Genomic DNA, 23,173 nt, shown 5'->3' with positions numbered 1-23,173 from the left:
ATGCCTGCAGCCCCTCATCAAATTTACTACCCCACTTAAGAGGCTTTTTTCTGAATGAACATGAGGACTGAACGGCGTTTGTAATCTCTGAAAGTCACCAATGGGTTTTTAAGCGTCACTAGTGTCATGTACACAGACTGAGCGTTATGTGTTTTCCTCAGGTGGAGGTCCTGGACGCAAAAACGCGGGAGCAGCTTTGCTTTTTAGACAAGGTATGTTACCATCGGACAGGTTAACCCTTTATCTGAGAAGTGACTATTTTTGGTCATTTCCACAAAACATTACAAGACAGTGACTGCAATAGTTACAGTGAGGCAACAATCTCAGGTCCAATGTGGTCTACAGGGTCTGTAAGGTCCACCTCTGCATGAACAGTGAGTGTACCTGCTTTGTTAGGTACCGTGAAGTAATGGTTCTAATGTACAGTCGCGGAAAAAATTATTAGACCGCCCTTGTTTTCTTCAGTTTCTTGTTCATTTTAATGCCTGGTACAACTAAAGGTACATTTGTTTGGACAAATATAATGGTAACAACAAAAATAGCTCATAGTAGTTTAATTTCAGAGCTGATATCTATCCATTTTTCATGGTTTTCTTGATAATAACCAAAATCACTTCAGTTCTTACATCAATATCTATGGCATTGTACTAACAAAAACAGTGCTTTTAGGCATTTCATGTTCTCTTTTCTGTCTGTTTTAGTCACACGATACACACAGGAGTTAGCACTGGATTGCATAACCATTGTTTTGGATGACTTTTGATGGTCTAATAATTTTTTCTGCGACTGTAAGTAATTATGTTCAAAGGGATAATGTAGTGGTAGTTTATTCGGTCTTTAATTACTTTAAACAACAAACAAAAACAACATATCCATTGTTCCATATACAATGTGACTGAAAGGGTTTAGGCTGAAGTTAAGACTTATTTTGCCTAACTCTATTTACAATTAACACAATGTTTAAACTGTTCTGTTCTAATATGTTCTGATTTGAATTGATAAAGCACTTTGTGACTCTGTCTGTGAAAAGTGCTCTATAAATAAAATTTACTTTACTTTACTTTACTTAAACAAGAAAAACTTTTTTTTTCAATGTAATCATTGCTAAATATCCAACAGAAGAGAATACATATTTAATTTTAATTCAGGTAAATCATGTCCTTATCTCAACCACCAATGTTGATCCTAGTCTTTTAAACAAGTATTTTCTTTAATTAATCCTGAGCTTCATGTATATTTTGGAATAATAGTTAATTTGTACATCTTTTTAAATGTTTTAATTGTTTTACACTGTTTAAATCAATCTTCCAGGCCATTCCAAAGATTAACCCCTCTAACGGAAATACATCTACTTTTTTTTTTTTTTAATTTGTTCTTGCCTTAGCTTTTTTAAAAATGCCGGTTCCTCTGGATGTTGACAGGTGTCTGGAGCAGCACATGTTGTAATGCTCTAAAGTGTTGTTCTAATGTCTTAAAATACATGTTCCTTTCACCTTACAAGTGTTTTTCTTGTATTTTTATATATACTTCTTGGATTTTTTTTTTCTTGCCACTTATGGGTAAGGAACCAAATATAGTAACTTCATGACCCTTGATTTTCTCCATAACAAATTTCACAAAAGTTATTAAGTATAATAACTTTAATTTGTAATATATTATATATAATATAATACACTGCCAAAAACTATTTGGGGAATGTTCACTGAAAGAGAAGGAGGCTATGATCTAAGGGGAGAGCTAAATTTTAAAAAACAAAGTAAGAACAACAATGAAAAGTATGTGCATAACAAGCTGTGGAGTGACTTAGTGGAATAATCCAGAACAGGAGATAAAGGAAAGTACAAACATAAATATATTTTAAAAAAATAAATAAATAAAAAAAGGTATATAGAATTGTTTCTGAATAGGTATATGGAACATGAAAGAAAAAATAGTATTGTCTCAAAGACCAGTCGTGGTTTCTTGGAATTAAGAGAGAGTAATTCGAATTTCAGAGATTTTCATATGTGTGAGTGGATTAAAGTGAGGGCAGATGTGAAGTCTAGATGAACTGGGATTGTGGGTGTGAAATCATGGAATGGACCTTATGATGCACTTAGGGTATTCACTCCTTTGGCGAAGTTTAAAAAAAAAAAAAAAAAAAAAAAAGAGTACTTTAACACTTTCAGTGCCATGGGCCGATTAAATCGGCTTTGGAGAACACGCCATATTTGTGTACAAACAAACCATCCACCCCCATTTCTTTCTCACATTTCAATGACGTTCTTTCTGTGTCCCCCTTTTGAGACCAAGCAGACGGGAATTTGAGGTCACGCGACCGAATAATATTGTTATATCTTTTTAATGTTTCTTATTCTCCGGTGTATCATCAGAGGGAGCCCTCCATGCCGGGGGGCGGCTGTGTACTCCGGGGGCTGTGGTGCCTTCTCTCACTGGGGTCCGCTCCTTTCTGGTGGGTGGGGGTCCCAGTTGGCCCTCTCCCACGAGTTGGGATGCGGGGCTGTGTTGCTGGTGCCTGGTCGCCGGGGTCGGCGGCTGCATCCTGGTGCGGACGGCTCCCTGAGACAGCGCCTCCTAAATTGATGTTTTACTTTTACTTGTACATTTTTGTTCTGGTCTACCCGTGCTCAGTCAGTCTTCTTAAGTATGTGTGAGCTTGTGGGTTTGCATGTATATGTGTGTGTGTGTGTGTGTGTGTGTGTGCGGGTGAGTGGGTGGGTGTGGGTGGGGGGCGGTACTGATTTTTAAACTGATATGTAAAGCACTTTGTGCTACAGTTTTTAATGTATGAAAAGTGCTATATAAATAAAGATTATTATTATTATTATAAATTATGCAAATTACGATCAATAATGAATCGGCTGCGTCCGGTGCGTTTTGGATCTAATCAGCAATCGGTCGGATGTTACCGAGCGGTTTCCTGCAGGATTCTTCAAATATTATAAAAACGACGCGAAATACTGAAAAACGTCCAAATTCTGTGGCACTTTTAAGGCTTATTAGCCCCTTAACTGTCTGGCACTTAAAGAGTTAAGTTTAAATTATTCAGAAATATTGAATTGAGATGGTAAATGTGTTTTTGTTGTTGATTTTTAAAATTTTTTTAATTTGCTTATTTGCTTATTTTTATTTTTCAGATGCTGTACACATTTAAGTTGATGTAAGCAGTGTATTGAAAAGGATAGGCAAAAAAAAATAAGCTTTTGCTTCTAGCCTATTCCTTTTTTGGTTTTTATGTTTATTACGAGTGATGTACTGAGTACAATGCTTGATGTAAAACCAAAAATAAATTCATTCATTCATTCATTCATTCAAGTCTTGTTAGGTCCTCCAATAACACACTAAGGATAAAATTTGGAATTTCAGAATATTTCTGAGTGTCCTATAAAAGGTTAAGAGGATCGTTGTACATTAATATGAATTATTTAACCTCACCCTAACACAGTATTAAGGTAACATTTTTCTTTTTCATACAGGTGGAGCCATATTCAACCATAGGAGAAATCAAGAGCCTTTTTCACAAATCATGTAAGTACTGAACTTCACAGATAAAACTGTATAATGTATAAATTTTGCAAATATCTTCATTATCAGTGTTATCTTCAGTCCCTTAATTAATGTTCCAGTCGGGTCCGTCTGTATGTCTTTATGTACAGTATATGGACAAAAATATTGGGACAGGTTGAATTCAGGTGTTTCTTTTCTCACAGGGGTCTGGGATATAAAACAATAATGACAAATGTCATAATATAGTTTTATATTGGGAAAAATATCATTGTATTACATTAGTTAGTTTTGTTTAAATTGGTATCTTTGATTCCAAAATGCCTCAGAGATGGTTTTTACTTAATTTCTCTCAACATTGATTTTTTTTTTTTTTAATCCATGACTATGATTGTAAATGTTCTACCTCTAAATTTCTAAAATATTTTTTCATGCTCTGACTGTAAATAATAATTTTCTACCACAACTAACCATTCACTTTCTTCACATCTCACTTAGGAAGAAAAATACCCCATTAAACTGTAGGAAATATGGATGTTTATGCCTCAAATCAGCTGTAAACATGTGCCCCAATACTTTTGTCTACATAGTTTATATATGTGTATGTGTGTCTGTACCTGTAATTCTAAATAACAGCACATTATGATAAAAAGTCGGTGTTTCCCATCCCATATCTAGACCCTTTTTAACCCTGAAAAACCTAAATAACCACCGTAAAACCACAAAAAAATCTGCTGATCTACAATATTTAATAAGTTCTCACCCACTAATCCAATCAATACATGTAAATTATTCAGGTAAAATGCAGTTTCTTAGTTTTTCCTGGTCATCAGATATGACCCATTTGGACCTTCAGAGGCTCAATCAATAAGGATGGTAATCATACTCCTTTTTTTTTTTTGCTCAGTGACACTAAAAACTTATCAAGCGCTACAGCTTTAATGGTCACGGCACTGATATATAAAGGAGGATAAATAGCCGACTCCAACACCAACAGCCTTTAGAACTGATGAAGCCCCTCGAATGAGAGGTGAAACGTCTTCAAGCCAAAATAGAACTCAATTTATCCCATCGAGGACTGATTTACATGTTTCTCCGAGTGTATTCAATGCATAGTGGAAAAATATAAATGCCGCATTATAGTGCATGTACTGCAAATGAAAGGGGTCATATTTTGCTAAACTCACTTTTACAACTCTTTGGTTCATTTATTTGTGTATTTGGACCCTAATAGTTAATAAAATTTGAATTTGAACCCTCCAGGTGCTGCAAAGCTATGTTCATATTCATTCTGGCAAAAATCAAGTGGATTTCTACAACCTGTTTTAATTCCTGCTTCATTTGTTACATCTACAACTAGTTACGTGACAAGATTTGCACATATAATCGCTGAAAAAATTAATAGACCACCCCTTGTTTTCTTCAATTTCTTGTTCTTTATGATGCCTGGTACAACTACAGGTACATTTGTTTGGACCAATATAATGATAACAACAAAAATAGCTCATAAGAGTTTAATTTCAGAGCTGATATCTATCCATTTTCCATGGTTTTCTTGATAATAACCAAAATCATTTCAGTTCTTACATGAATATCTATGGCACTGTACTAACAAAACAGTGCTTTTAGGCATTCCATGTTCTCTTTTCTGTCTGTTTTAGGCACATGATACACACAGGAGTTAGTATTTAATTGCATACCTATTGTTTTAGATGACTTTTGACAGTCTAATAATTTTTACCACAACTGTATAAGGTCAAAACTTCCGATGAACATTTCTCAGAGTATGCCATAATTGTTTGTCAGCAGCAGCGGTTGTAGTAAAAACTGAAAATATGTCCAAACTTCGAGCCGATTACCTAAAATGTTCAGTTGTTGGTTGAACGGGACAGAGCAGCACAGCAAACAACCTGGAGGGGGCGGGGCCTGAAGTGGCTCATGTGCATTTAAAGGGCCAGCGCTCAAAACGACCTTTCTGGTGTCATTACTCAGAAATAGGGTTGAAGATGTACCTGTGGAGTTGAATGAATGAAGAATTCAGACCCAAGCAGAGCATTTACAGTTTATGGAGATCACAGGGAAATGTTCTAAAATGCATAATTCCATTTAAAAAAGTGAAATATCACTCCTTTAAGACTTGACAGATACATGATCACATATTTAGACTATTAGAGGAGTATATTTGTTGTATCTCGCTGCCTGTTCAGTCTAATTTCTCCTTTATTCCTCTGAAGCTCACAGTGCGTCTGGTCAGAAACGTTACCAAATGTTTGCCAAGCCCGAGGCCGTCTGCATCCATCAGAGTAGTGCAGCTCGCCGTTATTCCACCGTGATCAATTATTATCAGGCCCAAGGCCAAAATCTGTGCGCTTTGCCAGTTTTGTTCAATCCTGTTCGTGCATGTGTGTATAATCTTTTCAGATCCTCACTGGTATCCAGCAAGGCAGGCTCTGAAGCTCGATCCCAGTAAGTACCACGCTGTGATTATTTTATGTATGTGGGAATTTTAGAGTTTCATGGTTGTGGATGGGACGTCTTTGTAGAACTGTTGCCTCTTATTGATGCTTCATTAACCCAGAGACATCCACCATTGTCCAAAATCATCTACTGATGTAAAATGATTAATACCTGTGGATCCATTAACCCTATCAATACATGTAAACAAATGGCACCTGGCACAACAAACTCCGCCCCTCACCTGTATTGCAGCTTACTTTGGCATTGATCCAGCTGATGTCATCATGTCTACACGTGTGCTGATGTCATCATAGACATAGGGAGCATAGACACATTTCACCATTATAAGTAAATGGGAAGGGGAAAAAAATATTTTAAAAATTCATAAATTTTTTTTTTTTTTATCTTTGACCTACTTTTCCCAAAGTGTAATCACAATTCTTTTGGGTCACTGGCAATCTATAAGCCCAATTTGGCATGAATTCAACCCATAGTTTTGCTGCTACAGACATTTGAAATTTCGCCTATTGTAAGTAAAAGGGGGGAAAAAAAAGATTTTAAAAATTTGTAAAAAATTTCACCTTTGACCTACTGTTCTCAAAATTTAATCTGATCTCTTCTGGATCACTGGCAATCTATAAACCGAATTTGGTATGAATTCAACCAATAGTTTTGGTGCTAAAGTGTTAATGAACAAACAAACCAAACCAAAAACAATACCCCATTGACTCCCCTTTGGGGGGCGGGGTAATAATTGGTGTAAAATGCAGTTTACATATATATATATATATTAATGCGCTGATCCGTGGGGATCCACGGGTTCTAGATGTGGTAGTTTTTATGCTGCAGTGTATTCGTGCATGCTGTACCGTATTTATCCAGCAGTCACCGCCAAAACGTTCTGGCCATAGAAACATATTTGTAAGGACATTTTATTCCTAAATTACTAATATCTCACATAATATTGGTCCTATCAACTTGCCGTTTTCGCTACTGTCTTCCTTTACAAAAAATACTTAAGTATCCCAAACTGCAGAAAAAAGCTCTTTACGGATTTTGTGTGAATCCCCAGACACACACACGCTCACAGAGGCTTCTTGGCTTTTATAAAATAGACTTAGTTGAATAAGTCGCTTTTTATTCAGTTTTCTCTGTTTCTGATTTAATAACCCTCAACTTGGATCTGAGCTTTTATGAGCATCTACATGATCATTATATTAAACATATCATTAGCACCATAGCATAATTGCCTAAGTCATACATTATATGGACAAAAGTATTGGGACACGTTGAATTCAGGTGCTTCTTTTCTGACAGGGGTCAGGGATACAAAACAATGTTGATAAATGTCCTAATATAGTTTTATATTTGGATAAATATCATTGCAGTGGTTAGTTTGGTTTAAAGTGTTATCTTTGCTTCCAAAATGCCTCAGGGATGGCTTTTACTTAATTTCTCTCCACATTGATTTTTTTTTTTTTAAATCCATGACTGATTATAAATGTTCTGCGTCTAGATTTCTAAAATATTTCCTGTGCTCTGACTGTAAATAATGATTTTCTACCACAACTAACCACCTACTTGTTTCACATCTCACTGAGGAAGAAAAATCTCCATAAAAACTTAAAACGGACATATTGATGGTCATAAACTATATGGACAAAAATATTGGGACATATCATGGCTACAGCTGTAAGATGTCCTGTTCATGCTGATTTGAGATATAAACATAAATATTTATATTAATTTTTATTAATTTTATATTAATAATCAATAATCATGATGATGCTATTCATCACAATATAAAACTGTATTATGACATTTGTCATTACTGCTTTTTATCCCAGACCCCTGTTAGAAAAACAGCTGAATTCAACATGTCCCAATACTTTTGTCCATATAGTGTGTGACTTACTAACAATATATGAAAGGACCTGATTTTCACTGAAAAAATGCAAAATAAAGAAGATAATTTTGTAATCAATGATGATAAATCGCTTAAGAAAGATTGCATAGAGAGAACAATCCATTTGGGAGCTGCCACAAAAGTAGCACTAGGTCTGTATGGGTTAAATATTATACATACAGTGCAGCTCTGTGTGATGCTTTGGCAGAGGTTTTATATTCAACAAAGTGTGAGGCCTTTTTGTTACTACAGCACAGTACAGATTTGGTAAAAAAGGAATCTGGGCCAGTTCCTCTTGAGGATATTCTAAAAATTCCATCCAATTAGTAGGCTACAGGATATTAGAGTGTATATATCCGAACATGTGCCAGTTTGAGGCACAGTCGACTGCTTAAATCAGCACAATCATAGCTGTTTGACTGTTACTGCTAAGGCTCAGAGACATTATAAAACACCTGTTAAAGCCTTACTCACCTTGACCGTAGTCTACATCCACTATTCCCAGCTGCAAAGACTTAATTTAGAGCTATTTGGACTCTGGTCTTGTGTTTTATTATATAAGAATAGGTCATATTTATGCTATTAAAGGAGCATCAAGGAGCAAACTGAAAGGTGTGAGTAGTGACAGGTTGGTTTCTGAAAATAATAGGTTTTTTATCATACTTAGAAAATAGGAAAATGAATTTATAAGGAGTTCTGGGCCAAAAAAGAAGAGGTCAACCTAACTCTGTGGCCCAATCCCAATTCACCCCTTGGCCCCTCCCCCTCCATTTTGCACATTCAGGGGTGTCCTGATTCTCAATGAGTTGGAAGGGAGGGGCTAAGGGGGAGGGCTTTTTGGCCTTTGAAACAGAGAATTTTCAGGACCACACTACAAACAGAGGGGTATGAGAAATCTCCCACAAATCAGTTCGAATCATCGACAAGATGGAGGTAAACACAGCAAAAAAGTGCAGCAGTGTGATGAAAGAAACACATAAATGTACGAATTTTCTTCGTAAACAACTTAGCCTAATCACTTGATCAATCATTTAATGCCATTTCAATGATTTATAGATCGCACTTCGGTGGGTTGTGGTCGATAGCTGCGAAACGATGCCCAAAGCCAATGAAACAGAGACGGTTACAGCTGCTGACGATATGGGGAATTGTTTTGGAAACATCGTGGTATCGATGACTGCTGATGATGTAACAGACTCGAAGAGCTGTCCCATTTTGTAGGAGAATGTTTCAACCCCTACCCCTTGCAGCTTCGTTTCAAGGGGTAGTGCCAAGTGCAAAGGGGTAGTGGTAAGGGGGAGGGCCAAGGGGAGAATTGGGATTAGGCCTATAACAAAACTAAGGTAACTTAAAACTAAAAGAAGCATGTACTGATCTAAAAGGTTTAATACACTTATTGATAGAACCTAGGGCTGCTCGATTATAGAAAAAAAAAATAATCACGATTATTTCAGCAATAATTGAAATCACGATTATTAAAAACGATTATTTGTTAACCTTAAAGTTGTTTATTTTTTTCTTGCAAAACAATGTAAGATATGCTCTTTAAATATAAATAAAGCTTTTAACCATTAAAACAAAGTATGTTCACTTTTGTACGAAACAAAAAAAATCTTTGAATGCAAATAAGTGTACTGTAAATTCAAGTATGTTTCCTTTTGTAAACAAATAGTGCACTGGAATTAAACTGCTCTAGACTTGCCATAGAACTGGAGCAATAAAAAAAAAAACTCGCGTAAAGTGCAAATTATAAATTCAAGTATGTTCAGTGTAGTATGAAACATAGTAAATTCAGTGGCGTGCTGTGAGGTTTCAGTTAGGTTAATACGGGAGTTGCAGCGTAAAGAGATTCGGAGACTGAAGATTGCATCGCGGACGAAGTTGTAGACGGAGTTTTTTTATGTGTTTTAGTTTTTCATAAGATAAAGGTCGCGGTGGTTAAACTTTAGATGGTTAAAAAGGTTTGCTGTGTTACCGGTCGGTGCGGACACAACTACGAAACACTTTTTGCACGTAATGGGTTTTTGCTCTTCATCAAACCCAAAGTGATTCCATACAATTGAATCTGACTTGCCTTTTTTGTTTACCAAGCACTTCTGCTGCGATTCTCCCGCTATTTTTCCAGACCGCTAGGTACAACTTTCCTCTTGGGGTGGACCTGCCGGCTAGCAGGCAGCTGTAGCTTAGAGGGGGGCGGGGCAGAGCAGCTCATGGTAGCTTGCGTGCGCGTGAATTAAACAACTCAAAATTAATAATCGTTTTTTCTCGATTACAGAATTTTTGTAATCGTTGCGTGTAATAATCGAAATCGTAATTGAATTTCGATTAATTGCACAGCCCTAATAGAACCATTAATCATATCAATACATGTAAATAATTGAGGTAAAATACAGTTTGTCGTCTTTTCATGGTCATCAGATATGACCCATTTGGACATTCAGAGGCTTCGTAGTTACCATGGCAACACTGTCATCTTCTAGAAACATTGAATCACTTGTAAAACCAAAGAAGTTTGATAAATGTCAGTAGAGGGAGAAGCTTATTTATGTTCAGTTAATGATATATTTGCTGAAAAAGTAACGATTTCTTCAGTTGTCTCTGCTCTTATATAACCTTTTATAACCGACTGAACTGAAATGACTGAAAACAATTTCCTGTAATTTTCAGGAGGAAAATCACTCAGAGATGATGAGATTTTACAGAACCTTCCTGTTGGGACCACAGCCACCATGTACTTCAGAGATCTTGGTCCACAGTTAGGTTGGACAATGGTAAGAGCAGAGCATTCACAAAACAACAAAAAAACTTTAAAAGTATCATCTGGCAATACTCATCAGTGTAGGAGTGTGTACTGGCAAGAATCTGGTGATACGATACAAATCACAATACTAGGATCACAATATAGTATATTTTACGATGCTGATAACAAGTAGATTTTTTTTGTTTCTTTTGATTCTTTTTTTTTTTTTTTTTTTAGATTATTACCTGGCAAAATTCAAATTACAACAGAAATATGCACAAATACACAAATTTTTATTTAATCAGAACAGGATCTAATGCCATATCACAAAACTTTCCTCTGTAAAAACTTAAATTATGTCTTACAGACATCCTGCTCAAATGTTCATATTCTTTTAGTTGTGAACAGAATACATAGTGGTATACAAGACGATTTCAAGCGATGTTTTCCAGATCAAATGCACTGACACCTATTTAGCTTTTCATGTCCCAATTTTGGTCCTATTTTTGGCCCCAATATTTTATCAAAAATTCATTAATTTTGGGATGGCTCAGAGCAAAAGTGTAATTTTTTTGTATTTATTTGAAATCATTATTAGGTACATCCTGGTGGAAAATATGTCGAAATTTATCTTTTATTGTTGGTTCTAAAAAGCTGGAAAAGTCCCAGAATCCAAAATAAATTAACAAGATGAGAGAGAAACAGTATCTCAATTCTCTGAATGTCCTGTGCTTCTAGTGAATTAACAATATATTTTTTTAATCTTTGATATTAATATAGTGCATGGAAACAACACATCTGTAATCATCAATGCATTGTTAAACTTTATTGACCCTTTAAGCGCCAAAGTTCGAATACTGTGACAAGCAACATAACTGAATGAAATAATCAGCTTTTTGGAATTGTGATATCAAACTGAATATTTAACAAAAAACTTATAATAATAAATATGCTGGCGCCTAAAGAGTTAACTTAATATTTCATACAAAAAAAAATATTGAAATCGGTGACTTTAATTATCTTCAGTGTTTGATGTTGTTGTTTTTTTTCAGACATATTAACTTTAATTCAGCTTCATCCTTTGTATCCAGTAAATGTTGCTCTTTATTTAAGGTATTTGTGATTTAGTTTCACTCTACATCCTTATTAAAATCCTACAAATATAAAACAGGACAAGTCTGAACATATCTTCCCTGTTTGACTTTTACAGGCTGTCCCATAAGTCTCCATACATAGGAGACATAATACATTCCATACATATATGGTTCTAACATGTATTTCTTTATATTTCTTCTTTATAGTTCTTCAGCAGACACGCATTGAAATGTGTTCCCGACAAAATGGCAGTCATATAGAGCATATTATATACATAAAAATGGTTTATGTCAAGAAACATTTATTTTTCCTATGTATGGAGACTTATGGGACACCCTGTACTTCACTTTTTCCACGTAGCTGCATCAACCTTGCTCTTAAACCTCAGAATAGGACATGAGGCTGAGCTTTCCCTGTTCTTTTTGTTTTCAGGTCTTTCTTGCAGAGTACATTGGGCCTCTCCTCACCTACCTCCTCTTCTATTTTCGAGTTCCATACATTTACTCGCACAGATATGCCTTCACCTCCAGCCCCCATCCTGTGGTCACGTAAGTCCTTCTGATGTCAGTCTCATTCTTTTTCTAGCATTGTTTAGAACAGATTCACCGTGGATTGAATTTTCTATTACTTGTATTATTAAGACAAACATTTAACAAATAAGGTGCAAATGAGGAGTATTTAACCTATAATTATTTAAAATTTGATTAAAATATATATGGGCAGAGATGGCAGAAAATAAAACACAGTTGAATTAACACTTAAAGTAAACAAATAAAACCAACATTTACTTTGCAAAAGATGTTAAAAGTAGTTTTAACAAATGCACTGTTGCCCATTAAGTTGGAATCATTTCATTTTCAGACACATTCCTCTTGTTATTCCTATTTTGTACACATCATCTTTGACAGGTGTAATAATTAAATCCTGAGTCCCTGTTAAACTTTTATTTTTTTTATTTTATTTTATTTTATTTTATTCCAACTTTATGGGCAACAGGGTATTAAGTTAAATTAAACATTTAAGTCATTCATTGTCATCAGTACAATTTAATTTAATTTAATTTAAGTAGAGCAAATAATATGAAAATGAAACTAGTGAAGAAACAAGCCTGTCGTTTGTTTCAGCCATATTGGATTTACACTTTGTTTTGCTTTGTATTCACTTTATTTTCGTTGTTACTGTTACTCTTAATCTTGCCATATAGGAAGCTCTGAAGTGTGTGTGTGTGTGTGTGTGTGTGTGTGTGTGTATATATATATATATACACACACACACACACACGCACACACACACACACTTAGAGGTCTTATTTATGTCTTTGTGCATAAGAAATCAGTATAAGTGAATCCCCAAAGGAACTTTGTGTTGGTAAATGCAAGTTATGCAAATTGAGAGGATTTCAGTTCTTTTGCAACATGTTGATGGTCATATGAACTATGCTTTCAGGTCAAAAATGTCAATTTCATCACAATTAATGCTATATTTTCATGTCACAAATGGCCAAGTTATATTTTAACTAAATTTACCTGAAAAACAAATATTCTATTCTTTTAGATTCCCCAGTTTTTCCTTACAAGATCATATACTACATATCATGTTTTATTTTTACAGATTGCATTGTGGAGTATGGTGCTGATCCATCCTGCTTATGTTACACCAACACATACATTAAGAATGTCACACATCACTTTTTAAATCAACAGTTTTCTAATAAGCATTTTTATAAAGAAATAACAATTTTATATTGTTATTTACTCTTTAGTATGATGATAAACTATACAATGAATAATTCTGATCCTAGTTTTTGCACAGGGATCATTAGTGTAAACGGTGACATGGCTGCCGAGCATCAGTATGATGGGATCTGTAACAACCATGTCACATCCGTCCACTGACACATTTTGTGTTTTTGTGTCAGCTGTTATTGTTTTAAATCCACAAAACTAATATTTAAGAATAAGAGGATAATTAGCAATAGTAAGTATATAAGTTTATTCCTAATAAAGTACTGGTACTGACCAGATCATCATGGGTAATGTCACGTCCGTCCACCAGTAAAAGTTTTCACATACACGTGCTATTCAAAATCCAATATTTCTGAAAATATAGCTTCCACTGTCAAATAACATCAGTAGTCTGTGCACAAATGTATTAGCAATATTTCAACACAGTTCTATGCATTTCTTACAACTTTTTTTTTTTTTGACAAAAATGGCCACTCATTTGACCCCCCTAAGTAAATATTAGCCGATATATACATGTCTAAGGACTGACTCTAACTCTACATAAGAGCAAATATAACCTCCAACACAGAATAAACATATTCTTGCATAGGATTAAAAACACCAGGGAAGCACATTATGAGAATACGTTGGAACGAATAACAATGTACAACAATGCTTGAGCATGTAACGTCTGGGAGAAAATGACCATTTACAGTGATAAATTCTGTTCATAGCCGTTTTCTGTGAGGAATATCTCATTAATGTACTTCCATTACCACTGTCATTTTCAAAAATCACCTTCAATTTTGTCAACATTGTCGTCGTCCGATTTAAGGTTCACCTTCAATGTTCATTAGTTTAATGCATCTCAGTGACTCACATTCAGGTTTCAAAGTTAAAAGTCTTGAGATTTCAGTGTGTCAGTCTTATATGTTAGGTCCAACTCAAATCTCTGAGACCGCAAGGAGTAAAAAAAAGTGCAAAATAAAGATGTTTCCTCCACTGATCAAGATCCTACCAGCCTCCACAGAGAAGATGGACATCCTAGTATGTCCTCATGATGGCGTCCCAGGGGAAGTCAGTTCTGTCCATAGAAGGGAATCCACAAAAAACAGCCTGCACACAAGCATGTAGGCAATTACTCAGACAGTCCTTACAACAGGGGAGTCAAAGTCATTCTGGTTCAGTTCCACATTCAGTCCAATATGATCTAAAGTGGGTCAGACCAGTAAAATAATAACACAATAACCTGTAAATAATGTCAACTCCAAACTTTTCTCTGTGTTTTAGAGTGAAAAAAAAAAATTTACACTATGAAAACATTTACTTCTACATAGTATCCTTTAAAAAAAAGTGAATATGAACAGCCTCCCAACAAAGTCCTTCAGAAAAACAAGTGCAATTTTAACAATATTATGCCTCAGTTTATCATTTACTTACAGATTCCAGTTGATCTACAAATCCACAACACATTTCGTAACAGGCATAATATTAAAAATGCACTTATTTTTCTAAAGACATTCCAAGTGGTTCATATTTGTTCAGGATATTCATATTTTTGTGAAAAGATAGTTTGTAAATGCAAACATTTTCATGTAATTTTGCTTTTCTACAGTAAAACAAGGAGAATTTTTTAGAGGTATCATTATTTATAGATTATTATGATAGTATTTTACTGGTCTAACTCACTTGAGATTCAGTTGTGCTGCATGTGACCCCTGACCTAAAATGATTTTGACTTTAACACATTAACCCTCCAGTATCCGGGTGCACTTTTTAGGCACACTTTGCACTTCATGTTAAAAAACTTGATATTATTTTTCACAATTTAAATAAGGTTAGAATTCAAAAGTTGTTCATTTTTGCATGATCTTTAAAATTCTGGCCACCAACTAAAATTTGCACATTGTAAACAAAAGAAAATTACAAGACTAGCATCCATCTCCCAAGTGTGCCTAAAATGCACTATTTCTTCCATTATAACCACTGTTTTTGAAACCAAAGCCATTAAGGCATAAATCCTGCTTCTACTGATATCTGGGCTTCATTTGAGAGGTGAGGGTCTAAATTAATTTATTAACATTGTTATTGTTGCTGTGAATCATGGACATATACCAGGCTGCAAAAATCAAATAATATGTAATCATATTTTGTGTTTTTTGCATCAAAAAATGTAGTGACATCATGATGAAAAGAGATTGTTAAAAGGGTTAAAAAAAATCTAAAATGAATGATTATTTGATATGTATGATTAGGGCTGACCTTGATTTACCAAAATAAAATCAAATTAGAGGAGAAAAATAAATCAATATATAATATTTGATAGTTTGATTTATAGGTGTGCCATTTTGGCATACTTGGTGACAGATGCTAGTATTATTGAATATTTGACCTAGCGCCAAAAATAATAATGCAAATTAACCAATGTTGCTGTTAATCATTGACATATGCCAGGCTGCAAAAATCAAAAAATATGTGATCCACTTTTTATGTAGTATACTGAAAAAAATATTTTTTGTGTGTTTTTTGCATCAAAAAAATGGTTTGTTTACATTACAAACACGACATTAAAAGGGTGAAAAAAGGAGACAATTATTGAGTATTTGGTATTTTTATTTACGGCTCAAGTTGATGAAATAGAAAAAAAGTGTAAAAGAATTAAAAACAAAGTGTATGAAAAATTTTTAGACATTATTCCACCAAGTGTGTCATTTTGGTGGTTAGTAAGGGCCTTGCTGAACAGGATAACGGAGGGTTAATATCTCAGTGTAATGTTTGCATTTCACAAACTTATCCTTTATTCCAGATTGGAAACTTTGGCAGACACATGTTTAAAACCCCTACCTTAAAACAAACATTTCGCTTTAATACTCTGCAAGATTCAGTATAATAACATCACACTAAGAATGTCTTTCTTTTCCAGTACAGTACTCGACAAAAGTGTCTATAACCATTTAATCGTGTTTATTTTAACTCATTATGGTTGAATACATATCAGTCATATGTCAACACATAGCATCATGTTAGCTTGGAAGTTAGCTTAGTTTAGCTTCACCACAATTCAACTCATTTACAACGTTTTTCCGGCTTAATATCAGAACAAGTTACATATAGTAACTGATTTCAGACATACAGACCTTTTATGCCAGCTTACATTCTACATTCAGAAAATAAATGCATTAACCAGGCTAACTCATGTAAGCTAGGCTAAATGCTAACTTAGCATAATATTTAGCAGGTGAATAGAATGAAAAGTGAATCGGCGCCATCGCATCTCATATACCTAGTTAACAATTCAATTACCTCTGTCCGATATAGATCCATAGCTTGTTGCTAAAAGTTAGCAAACACGTTTCTTATTCCTCTCTTTTAGTCGTTTTCTTCATTGTCATATGACTTCCCATCCTAAACACCTGAGAAAAACTGAGACGTTCACGGGGCGTAGGAAAACACTGTACTAGGCGAACCAAGTGGCATTTAAGGATGCTATGTAATTTAAAGTCACAGAATAACCTGGGTTACAATTGCAGCACCATTAACTGTTTCAAATTAAATTTTTATAGCTGGAAAATTGTTCTTAAGAATTTTTTTTGTCAATATTTCTTGAAAAATGAATAGAAGTAATTAACCCTTTAAACCCTAGGCCTAAAATGGTCCATCAAGATTTTTTTTCTTATTTTGACTAAAAAAAGGTTAGAAAATATGCTATGAGTGAGTCTTTTTGCCTATTTTTCCAGAACACTTAGAACTCTCAAAACCTAGTAGTCATTTACAATTTAGTGAATGTTATAATACTGCTAAATCGTCTTATTCTCCAGTTTCTAGTACAGGTGTGAGTGAAATGACCATAATGACCCAATAAAACCTTTAAAGCGCAACGTCTCAGGTTTCAGAAACCGTTGGAATTTTTCCATTTGCACAAACGGTGAAAGAGTTACAGCCATCCAAACTGCATATGAACATATGCATAAGAGTGTGTCAGTGATGACACGTTGGGTTTTAAAGAGTTAAACTTCATATACTGAGATCTAGTGAAGATAAATCTAAGTTACTGTTTGTGAAATATTTACTAAATCTGACTACATCCAACAATTTTGGAGCACACTGGCCTGGGACTTTATTATTATTATTATTATTATTATTATTATTATTATTATTATTATTATTGTTAGTAGTAGTAGTAGTAATAGTAGTAGTAGTAACTAACCACTTGCTGAATATAAACCTCCTATAGCTTAATGTTGATTCCCAGTGATGTATGTTATATATTCTGGTGTTTTTATATTCTTTAGAGCAGGGGTGTCAAACTCATTTTCTTTCAGGGGCCACATTCAGCCCAGTTTGACCTCCAGTGGGCCGAACCAGTGAAATAATAGCATAATTGCCTGTAAATAATGACAACTCAAAATTTTTTATAAGCAAAGAATAACATTAAATTATAAAAACCCTTTACATTTTACAAACGATCCAAACAAAAAAGATGTGAATAACCTGAACAAATTGAAATTTCTGAAGAAAAATAAGAAGAAATAATAAGAAAAATTTGATCAGTATTTATACGTGCATCTACCAAGACACAAAACAGACAGAATATTTTTTGAATTACATTTATTTTTCTTTTGACATTTCAGGTTGTTCATATTTGCTCAGGTTACTGACGTTTTATTATTAAAGGATATCAGAATGTAATGTTCTTTGCAGTAAATCAAAAAGAAAAAATTGGTGTGGCCATTATTTATAGGTATGATGTCATATTATTTTTTTCACATTAAACCAAGAAGAACATTTGGAGTCATTATTTTTAGGTTATTATGCTGTTATTTTCGAGTTCGACGCCCTTGACTGTTAATATCTTCTGCACTTTGCACAGTCATCCCGCAGGCCGAATTTGGCACCTGGGCCGCATGTTTGACACCTGTGCTTTAGAGTATATTTCTCTGCACATTCTTTACTGATTTATCAACTGATTAAGGAATAATTACATTTTTACATCTTCACACTTGATATTTGTCATCTTCTGTGGAAAACCCGTGTATTCTCCCAGCCTGTGAACATCGCATATGTCCACTTTAACGTTCTTCTGACGTCCTCTCTCTTGTGTCCAGACTAGCCTGTGCCTGTCATACCTCCCACTACATAAAGAGGTTGGTGGAGACTATCTTTGTGCATCGTTTCTCCCATGGGACGATGCCTCTCAGGACGATAGTGAGGGTGAGGACACGACATAACTACCCTTGAAAAGAAGAGCTTTCGATAGCGCTCACCTTTTTTTAATATGCTGTGACGGCTGTTTTTAGCCTAAGGGCTGGGAAATTAGGTCTGTCTGCTTGAAACAGTGCAGCAGCTTCATAAATAGGGATGATGGTTATAAGTTCTGGTTTACTTTGTGTTTGTGTAGATCAGCGGTTCCCAAAGTTTTGCAGACTGACCCCAATAAGTCTGTTTTATGTCTTCTCAAGACCCATATTACAACTTCACAGACCCCAGCATCAAAATAATGAGTATGTTTAGATACAAACTAATATTCCACTATTATTCTGAATTTGACAGATAGTGTGAAAATAGAATATTCCATATGGATGTACCAAATCAGACTCTTATGGATGGATGGATGGATGGATGACAAGGTGGATTAACCATGGATGGATGGATGGATGGATGGATGGATGGATGACAATGTGGATTAACCATGGATGGGTGGGTGGGTGGGTGGGTGGGTGGGTGACAAGGTGGATTAGCCATGGATGGATGGATGGATGGATGGATGGATGGATGGATGGATGGATGGATGGATGGATGATGGATGGATGGATGCCAAGGTGGATTAACCATGGATGGATGGATGGATGGATGGACGGATGGATGACAAGGTGGATTAACCATGGATGGACGGATGGATGACAAGGTGGATTAACCATGGATGGATGGATGGATGGATGGATGACAAGGTGGATTAACCATGGATGGATGGATGGATGGATGGATGGACGGATGGATGACAAGGTGGATTAACCATGGATGGGTGGGTGGGTGGGTGACAAGGTGGATTAGCCATGGATGGATGGATGGATGGATGATGGATGGATGGATGCCAAGGTGGATTAACCATGGATGGATGGATGGATGGATGGACGGATGGATGACAAGGTGGATTAACCATGGATGGATGGATGGATGACAAGGTGGATTAACCATGGATGGATGGATGGATGGATGGATGACAAGGTGGATTAACCATGGATGGATGGATGGATGGATGGATGGATGGATGGATGGATAGAATATACAAATACAACTATGATGATTTCACTAAAGTCATTCGTTTCCTTCCTCAGAATTGTGTCTATTACTGGGGTTTCTCAGCTTGGTTGGCCTATTATATCAACCATCCTCTATATACACCTCCATGTAAGACAGCCTATGCACTGTCATTCAAATACAGACGTCTGTGCATTTCCTTCATCTCACCTTCATCTTCATCTCTTCTCTTCACAGCATATGGAGAGTTACAAGTCAACTATGCATTAGCCATATTTGTGGTGAGTAAACTATGTTCATCATGGACATAAGTAAACAAAATTCTACATATTTTGCATCAAGATGGGATGTGACAGTGAAGTGTGTCATTTCTACAACAGATATGTGAACTGGGCAACTTCTCAATACACTTGACTCTAAATAACCTTAGAGGAGAGGGTGAGTAGCTGAGATGGTACAACTGCAGAATATGTTCACATGGCAGCCATTTTCCTCTGACGTCATGATCGGGATCTGATGTTCAAATACAGTGAGCTAAGGGAAAATGTAGTCCCGCAGTGAAATCGACAAATGAATGAACACAGAGAGAGAAAAGGCAATGACAAGTGAAAAAACTGTTGGATATCTGACAAATAAAACCAGATACTTGAAGACCAGAGCTAACAGTAGCATTCAACCATTGCATAGTATTACTGTGTCATGTAAAATGATAGGGAGGGAATAAATAATGTTTGATATGTCAAAAACATCTGTTGTAATTGGAAATATGGTACGACATCCCTCCAGATTTGCAGGATCTATTGAAGTGATAGTGATTTGTCAGGTTTTCTAACTTTAAACACACAACATGAGCATGAGGAGTATATAATGATCCCTTTAGAAACAGCAGAGAGAGAAAAATGGCTGCAATATAAGGATGTATGGATGTATGGATGGAAAGTGTCATGAGATAGCTTTTGTTAGGATTTGGCACAATATAAATATTAATAACCTTTTTTAATATGCTGTGACGGCTGTTTTTAGCCTAAGGGCTGGGAAATTAGGTCTGTCTGCTTGAAACAGTGCAGCAGCTTCATAAAGAGGGACAACAGTTATAGGTTCTGGTTTACTTTGTGTTTGTGTAGATCAGCGGTTCCCAAAGTTTTGCAGATTGACCCCAGTAAGTCTGTTTTATGTCTTCTCAAGACCAATATTACAACTTCACAGAGCCCGGCATCAAAATAATGAGTATGTTTAGATACAAACTAATATTCCACTATTATTCTGAATTTGACAGATGGTGCGAAAATAGAATATTCCATATGGATGTACCAAATCAGACTTTTCTGAACAGAGGATTTTTCAATACAGACATGGATGGATGGATGGATGGATGGATGGATGGATGGATGGATGACAAGGTGGATGAAGCATGGATGGATGGATGGATGGATGGATGGATGGATGGATGGGCGGACGGATGGACAACAAGATAGACAAAGCATGGATGGATGGATGGATGGATGATGAGGTGGATGAAGCATGGATGGATGGATGGATGGATGGACAGACAACAAGGTGTACGAAGCATGGATGGATGGATGGATGGATGGATGGATGGACAAGGTGGATGATGGATGGATGGATGGATGGATAGACAACAAGGTGGATGAAGCATGGATGGATGGATGGATGGATGGATGGATGGATGGAACAACAAGGTAGACAAAGCATGGATGGATGGATGGATGATGAGGTGGATGAAGCATGGATGGATGGATGGATGGATGAACAACAAGGTGTACGAAGCATGGATGGATGGATGGACAACAAGGTGTACAAAGCATGGATGGATGGATGGATGGATGGACGACGAGGTGGATGAAGCATGGATGGATGGATGGATGGATGATGAGGTGGATGAAGCATGGATGGATGGATGGATGGATGGATGGACAACAAGGTGTATGAAGCATGGATGGATGGATGGACAACAAGGTGTACAAAGCATGGATGGATGGATGGATGAACAACAAGGTAGACAAAGCATGGATGGATGGATGGATGGATGATGAGGTGAATGAAGCATGGATGGATGGATGGATGGACAACAAGGTGTACGAAGCATGGATGGATGGATGGACAACAAGGTGTACAAAGCATGGATGGATGGATGGATGGACAACAAGGTGGATGAAGGATGGATGGATGATGGATGGATGGATGGACGACGAGGTGGATGAAGCATGGATGGATGGATGGATGGATGGATGGACAACAAGGTATATGAAGCATGGATGGATGGATGGATGGATGGATGATAAGGTGGACGAAGCATGGATGGATGGATGGATGGATGGATGGATGGACAACAAGGTAGACAAAGCATGGATGGATGGATGGATGGATGGATGATGAGGTGGATGAAGCATGGATGGATGGATGGATGGACAACAAGGTGTACGAAGCATGGATGGATGGATGGATGGATGGATGGATGGATGGACAACAAGGTGGATGAAGGATGGATGGATGGATGGATGGATGATGTTTTACTACACTTAATAAACTCATGTTTTTCTCCAGGACCCAGAAGCAGGAGGTTCCCAGTACCCACTAAAAACCCTTTTACGTGGCTATTTTTCTTCGTATCCTGTCCAAATTACACATATGAGGTACTTAAATACACAGAAACGTATCCAGCAAATCCACAGAAAACATACTTTTGTGATAACTTACCTCCAAATATTCTTTATCCTGTAGGTGGGAGCTTGGGTGAGCTTCTCCATCATGACCCAGTGCCTGCCAGGTACGTGTATTAATATGAAATAATTAGCATTTTATGTCAGAAAACACTATTCAAGGGCAGATGGCTGATATGTTTCTTACTTCATTTCCATTTTTGTGTTTTCTTTGGCGTGTTGTTGTCTTCCAGTGGCCTTCTACACATTACTAGGATTCATTCAGATGACCATCTGGGCCAAAGGGAAGCACAAAGCCTACAACCGGGAATTCAAGGATTATCCCAGTCTCCGAATGGCCATTATCCCTCTGATTCTTTGATAATAACCTAAGCAGATGCACAGTATATTTTGGCTTTTCACCAAATACTAAATATTTGCTGCAGTTGAATCCAGCACTATGCAAATTTTATACATTAGTGAATAAACGTATCCAGTGCTGTTTATGGCGAAATTATTAAAGCAATATAGTAAAGGATTTCAGGTTATACACTCAGTTTCAGTTTCTTCCTCGGAGATTGATTTGGCATCGTAATAACAATCCTCTAATGACAGCAATACATCTTACTGGCATGTTATCTATACGATTAACACTGATAACAGTTATATTTGATGTTTTGTCTCTGCCGGTACATGAAGGTTGATAAATAACTACCTTTAGCTGCTACATTCATTCACATCCACAAGAAGTTAAAGCATCGCTGCAAACCCGAATACTAACTGCTGCTTTTGAATATACGCTTAGAGCCAAATAAATACAGTTTTCAGG

At 36.1% G+C, this 23,173-nt stretch overlaps 1 protein-coding gene across 1 annotated transcript in view; it reads left to right on the top strand.

The window, feature by feature from the left end:
- The window catches only part of tecrl2a (trans-2,3-enoyl-CoA reductase-like 2a), a 28,372-nt gene extending 5,621 nt beyond the window's left edge, over window positions 1-22,751 (top strand). The window contains exons 2-12 of the mRNA XM_030123827.1: window positions 3,477-3,528; window positions 5,926-5,970; window positions 10,535-10,638; window positions 12,135-12,250; window positions 18,532-18,637; window positions 19,762-19,834; window positions 19,922-19,965; window positions 20,065-20,122; window positions 22,250-22,338; window positions 22,427-22,472; window positions 22,599-22,751. Coding sequence (XP_029979687.1) covers window positions 3,477-3,528; window positions 5,926-5,970; window positions 10,535-10,638; window positions 12,135-12,250; window positions 18,532-18,637; window positions 19,762-19,834; window positions 19,922-19,965; window positions 20,065-20,122; window positions 22,250-22,338; window positions 22,427-22,472; window positions 22,599-22,726 — 861 coding nt within the window. The 3' untranslated portion in view covers window positions 22,727-22,751. The remainder of the gene's footprint in view (window positions 1-3,476; window positions 3,529-5,925; window positions 5,971-10,534; window positions 10,639-12,134; window positions 12,251-18,531; window positions 18,638-19,761; window positions 19,835-19,921; window positions 19,966-20,064; window positions 20,123-22,249; window positions 22,339-22,426; window positions 22,473-22,598) is intronic.
- Window positions 22,752-23,173: the final 422 nt, after the last annotated feature.

The sequence above is a fragment of the Sphaeramia orbicularis genome, chromosome 20 (genome assembly GCF_902148855.1).
Source record: "Sphaeramia orbicularis chromosome 20, fSphaOr1.1, whole genome shotgun sequence".
NCBI lineage: Eukaryota > Metazoa > Chordata > Actinopteri > Kurtiformes > Apogonidae > Sphaeramia > Sphaeramia orbicularis.
Note: the sequence above shows the minus strand (reverse complement) of the source record. Positions and strands in the feature narration are given on the sequence as shown.